At 25.6% G+C, this 6,652-nt stretch overlaps 1 protein-coding gene across 1 annotated transcript; it reads left to right on the top strand.

Moving 5' to 3' along the window:
• Positions 1-835: 835 nt before the first annotated feature.
• On the top strand, positions 836-2,224 carry EIN_411830 (capsular polysaccharide phosphotransferase, putative; the record flags this gene model as incomplete). The annotated part of the gene is made up of 1 exon (XM_004262077.1): positions 836-2,224. One exon carries the CDS (start codon positions 836-838, stop codon positions 2,222-2,224), a length of 1,389 nt encoding a protein of 462 aa, XP_004262125.1.
• Between the last annotated feature and the right edge of the window lie 4,428 nt (positions 2,225-6,652).

Here is a 6,652-nt window from a genome sequence, read left to right as displayed (position 1 = left end):
ATTTTAAACCATTCAAAGAAAAAAAAGAATACAAATACTATATCCAGTTTATAAAAAATATTAAAAGTAGTTATTTATTTATTATTTAAAATAACAACAAAAAAACGAAAAATTGGATAAAAATAAAAACCCTAAAAATAAATTATAATGTTTTTATTTTTAAAATTTATTTATTGTTTTTATATTATATAGTAGTTTTACTATACAAATTTAAAATTATATTCTGAATAAAAATATATTCAATCTTCTTAACTTTTTTCTCTCGTTTTTATAGTAGTAAATAATTATATTACAACAAAATGTATATTACTAATTACCACCTCGAACAGAAAAAAACATCACTGGGCATATTTAACCTTTATGGTAAACAAAACTACACATTTAATTATTTCAATATATTAAGTGTATATTAAATGGGATAAAGCAGTGAAAAAAATTAATATCATTTTTATATCAACATTGAAAATTACAGACTTATGAGTGAATGAATGAATGGAATTTAAAAAAAATTTAAATTATTATTCAGATGTAATAATACAATAAATTAATTTGTATTATAATATCTATATTAATACAATACAACAAATTATATTAAAAAATAAATCTTCAAATAACAAAAAATAAATGAAATTAAAAGATTTTTTAATTTTAAAAAATTGAAATTGATTTTATAAATAGAACAAATTAAAAAAAATTTAAAAAGTCGATTCATAATTAGGGTGTTATTCCATTTATATTTATTATTTTTTAATAATAAAAATAAGAAAAGAAGACAATGAATAAAAAGCGAAAAAATACAGTTTATAAATTCAGGAACAAATCTTTGAATTTACAAATGATTAACCAACTGTATTACTTTAACTTGTGGGTATTCATTGTTTTTATATCGTCATTTTGTCTACTTGGCGTGCCTTTGTTTGTGAACAGAAAGTCAAGCTTTACTTATTATCTTTCAAAAGAAACATTTAAAAACAAAGAAGGGGTTGAAGCGATTGTTAATGGAGAAAATCCGTTTTTTGACAATCAAGATGCTGTTCCAACTTTTACAGAACAACAACTTAAAGAATACAACAAGAACTATCCTGATAAACATTTTGAACAACATGACGATAACGATGATGTTTTTAAATTCAAAACAGAAGGAAAACAAGATTTAATTGATGAGCAAAAGTTGTATAAAGAAACCCTTTCAAAATGTTCCCAATGCAATAGATATCCACTAAATCAGACTGAAATTGACATGCAAAAGATGTATGACATTCCAAAGATGTGCAATGGTCGCATCGATGCTGTGTGGATATGGGTGAATGGCAGTGATCCAAAGTGGCGTTCCAGTTTGAATCGATACGCAAAGAAAATCGACATCAACAGATATCGGGATTCAAGAGTCTTGAAATATTCAATGAGAAGTGTCTCAAAGTACTTGCCATACATCAAAAACCACTTTTTAGTGACCGCCGACCAAGTCCCCGACTTCATTGAGTCGCCCGGTAATTTGACGCATTTCAGGATTGTTAAAAATGGGATTACACTTGAGGTGATACCACACAAAGACCTCATTGATAACACAATTCTGCCAACATTCAATTCAGAAGCAATCGAATCGTATTTGTTCAAAATCCCAAACTTGTCCGAGTGCTTTGTCTTTCTTGGAGACGACTTTTTCTTCTATCGACCAACACCACCAGACTTTTACTTTAAAGGAGACAAACTCATAATACACTCGGAACAGATAGTGCCAAATGTTAACAAAAATCTCAAAGGAAACCAATTTTGGAGCTGTTTATTTTACTCGAACAAACTCATCAACAGGTATTTTGAAAAGAATAAAAATTACAAAAACGTGGTCATGTCACACACCCCACACATGTTCAGAAAAAGTATATTAAAAGATGTCGAACAGATATTTTATAACGAATTTTATAAACAGAGGAATACGAAAATGAGAAGGTGGGACAGCACAAATTGGGCGTTTATGTTTGGGAATTACGTGTTGTCTAAAGGACTTGGTGAATATGTTTTTCAAGACAACAAGTGTCTATTTTTAATGATGAATGATAATCACACTTGGAATGTTAAGCAGAAAATAACTGCAATTGAGACGGAACCATATGCACTTGGTGTGAACGACGATATGAATAATAAATACTTTGAAAAGGAGATGAGGTATGTCCACAGGTGGTTTGAAGAAAAATATAAGGACAAAACCGTTTTTGAGAAGTAAATGAATGTATTGAATTATTGATTGTTATTTTTTTTATTAAATCGATAAAACAGTTTTTAATTATTATGATTGACAATCAAACCTTAAATACTGCTCTTTAGGGAACTCTATTTATAGTTTTAATCTAAAATGCCCGCTCTTGAAAGAACTAACTTCAGGGGTACCGCTCTTGGAAGGTTTTACTGTATTTACTAATTTTAATAAACAACCATTGTATTGTTTTTTTCGAAATACCGTCAAAAGCGCTTTATCTTAATTGTCGAACTTGCTTATTAGTAGCACAACTGGCCAATTTTTAGCGCACACAATTAAATGTTTTTTACGAATTTGTAATTTTTGTTGAATTAAAACCATTTTTTTATAAAAAAATAAATATTAAAATGAACTTTTTAAAAAATTCATTCAAATCCGACAAATGGATATATTTTTGTGCTGGATTAACAACAAGTAAACTCTTTTTACAGTATTAAAATAATTTAAAACACGATTTTATATATAAACAATATTGTGTTTATTTATCAAATAAAATGTATTTCAATTGGATTTACTGATTTATATTTCAAGCAATCAAGAATAAATTTAATGATTGACATTGATAAATTGTTAATCTTAAATACTACAAATAAATATTGATTCTTTTTATTTTTGTAAAGATGAAAAATATCATTTTGTTTAGATTCAATAAAATTTTAATTTAATCATTTTAAAGGTGTTATATTATTTTAATTTTAATTGTGTATATTTTACACTATCCATTTAATAAATCTGTTTATTTGCGACTTTAAGAGCGACAATATCACTCATTTATTGAAACTTTGAATAACTTTTTTTAATGAATACTTAACTTAAATTGATAAAATACCAATACCAAACCTTTATAATTTTCAAAACCCCAAGTCGTCTTACAATTAGTTAAAACAAAAAATAATATTTTATATTTAAAAACAAAAATTTTGGATAATCATTGTTAACCAACTCCTTCAACAAATTCAACTAAATATTATTCAAATCGTTTTTTTGTTCTAAAAAGGAGTAACATATTATGATCATATTTTAAACAACAATAAATTTGAAATTTTCTTTTAAATTTTGCATTGATATCGATATTCTTTCAGTTATAAATCACTTTATATTTTAATTGTTTGAGATAATATCGTAATATTTATACTTAAAATTTTGATGAAATATATGACATATCTGTATAAATGTTGATACCTACATTTTATTATTATTATTGAATGACATCAAACTTTACATATATATTAATCACTTATTAATAAATATCATTTAAATTTCTAACCAATTCCAACGAAAATTAAAATAAGTCATTTTTATTGTATAATCTATTGCAACACATTGTCAATAACATTTCGAAGATATTCAACTCTGCCATACAACGTCCACCGAATTTCATTCTCTTTGGTGATGCCATTTGTGTAAAAGAAGTATTTGATTTTATCGTCACCAACCAACTCTTCGATGCCGCAAATCCCATTTTGACCGACCACTTTAAATATCATCAAATCGATTATCGTCCACCCGGACTTCTTTTGTGTTTCAAAGTAAGTAGTCAACCCATTATTGATATCACGACTTCTTATTTGATTATAAAGCATTCCAATTTTGTCTGAAAGAAACATTCTACTTTTTTCTTTTTCTTCTTTTTCTGTTTTTATGATTTGTTCCGTTTGACTTTCTGTGGTCGGAAGGTGTTCGTTTTCTATTTTTAAGTTCGTAAATTTTTCGTTTGTTTTTAAGAAGACGGTCTCATCAATTTCAGTCTCAGAGAGCGCGTCTTCGGGTTGTGAAATTAAAGAAGAAGCTACTTTATCCGTATTTTTTCTTAAATAATATTTCCTCCCCAATTTCTCGGTATTTTTAGCTGTTTTGGATTGTCTCGTTTTTTGTATTTTTTGTTTTTTAATTTTTGTTTGTATTTCGCTTTGAGAGAGATTGGGTCGACATGGATTTTTTAATCCTTTATCGGCTGTTTGCACTTTTGACACAAACAATGGAGAAGGTTGAGAGGGATACCTTTCAATCTTAAAAGAGGACGAAAATAGGTTTGATTGCATTTTGTCTTTTTTCAGTTCTCAAATTACTATCTATATATTGCTAAGATTCTCTAATTACGTTTAGGTTTGTTATGATTTTGTATAATTGAAATTGTTGTTAAGGAAAATAACGGGATATTCCAGGGTTATGTTTAATTTATAACATGTTTTTGAAAGTTTGGTTTATTTTAAGAAAAATGTGAACCAACAAAAAATAATATCATTTTATGGCAAATTTGTTTAATATGAAGAATAATAAATTTGATTAATTTGCTTTAAAACATTGATGAAATAATATAAATGTATTATGTTATATTGAACTCTTTGATAAATAATATCTCAACAAATTGGGTTTCGAAGTAATATAACTCCTTCAGACGGTTAGACAAGTTTGACTTAAAAAACAAGTTTGCTTTAAGTAGGTTTGATAAATAGTTTAAATATTAATAATAATAGTAAATATGATTTACTACAAATAATAATTATTAATAGAAAAAGTCATTGATTAGTTATTTTTTTATTATCAATGAATTTAACTAGATCGTGTACCATCTAATCCAAACTTGTCCTTTAAGTCAAATTTGTCATACTGTATATCAATTTGTGTTAATAAAATGTTTATCAAAAGTCGGTACTAAAACAATTTTTAAAGGATACATATTATAGTTTAATTCCCTTTTTTTCAATTTTTTTCGTTGTTTTCACAAAATGTTTTCGTTTCTAAAAAGAAAAAACAGTACATACTTTCGACCTTCAAAACAAAGACACTTTAATAAATCAATTAAATTATCAGAAATTCAAAGAAAAATTAGAACAAATCCAACATATTTACAAAGTTGTTATCAAGTCTTTTCATTACAAAAAAATATCATAATGGTATATTTACTAGTGGTTATATATGATTCTTCGAAAAGTGTGAAAAGACCACTCCCATTGTTGCACGCTACACATCGAAGTTGTTTTAACATAATGTTATTTTTGGTTGTTTCTTTCAGAAAAAAAACGTTGAAATGTCAAGCAATTCACTTTTTAGGTTTATAATTTCAACGTTTTTTATAATGTTAAAAATATATTTGATAAATCTGGGTTTTGAAATAATATTTACAAACATTTTTATATTCAAAAATCAATGTTTTTTCTTGGCTAAAACAATCATTCATCAAGCAAATTATTTAATATTTTAATGTATTTTTTTTCGTTTTTCTTAGTTTATATCAAAAAATAAAACAAATTTGTTTTTGAAAAATAAAAATCAAAATTTTAGAATAAAAACAATGTAAACTGAATTGATTATAATTGGGATTAATAACAATAAAACATGTGAAAAATACGTTTGGTACTTACTTTTGAAAAACATATTATGTTATTTAAAATGAAATAATTAAAATGAATAATTGAGCTAAGTAAATTGTTTAAGATTTAAAATTTAAATTGAAACAGAAAAACACAACCATGATTGATTAACGTCGTTTTTGTTTATTCTGTTTCCTTTTTAATAATAAATTGTAAAACATATAGTTTAATTAATATTTTATTGAGAATTTAATTATTTGGTTTGAATAAATATGTTGTAATGATTTTTTTCATAAAAAATGAATAAATTAATACAAATATTTCTAATTGTATTCATAAATAAATTTCAATGCACTTGAACATCGGATAATAGTCAATATATTATCTGACTTACTAATAGTGGGTCCCCCATTAAGAAAATCCCCATCATTAAGAGAAGTTTGAATTAATCAAAATTAAAAACACTTATTAAGGGGAAAGGAAAAATAATTAAACTGTTTTTCAAAAGTCGGTACTGTCATATTTTTAAAACTTCCTAAAGTCCCGTTTTTTATTTTCGTTTTTTCCTAAAAAAATAAAAAACAAAAAAACGAAAGTACCGACTTTATTTTGAAAAAAATACCAATCCTGTTCAATTATTTTCGTACAAATTCGGGAAAATGTTGGAATATTAGCCAGCCTTTTCCAAAAAACCCGATCCCGTTATTTGATTTGACCTAAACTCGATACTTCGCAACATATACACAGTATTGTTGGCCTAAAAGCACAACAATTAACGTTTAAATAAATCGGGATGTTGTTGTTTGTGTCGAGTTTTAAATGAATATTACTCTCGTTAAAATTTAATTGAAATTTAAAACAAACTGTGGTTTTCTATTCTGAATAAAAAATAATGAAATAAAGAGTTCCAAAAACACCAAAAAATAAATTACAGCAAATGTTTGATAATTTTGACAGACCAAGTCAAAGAACAACACAAGAAAAGACGATAAAATGATAGAACAATATTGTTCTGTTATGGAATATTTTAAAAATGATGTTCTCACTAAATGCTCAAAGAGAATGTCGACTTTATAAAAAC

Source organism: Entamoeba invadens (genome assembly GCF_000330505.1).
Source record: "Entamoeba invadens IP1 unplaced genomic scaffold scaff_1105074724831, whole genome shotgun sequence".
NCBI classification, from domain to species: Eukaryota; Evosea; order Mastigamoebida; family Endamoebidae; genus Entamoeba; species Entamoeba invadens.
Note: the sequence above shows the minus strand (reverse complement) of the source record. Positions and strands in the feature narration are given on the sequence as shown.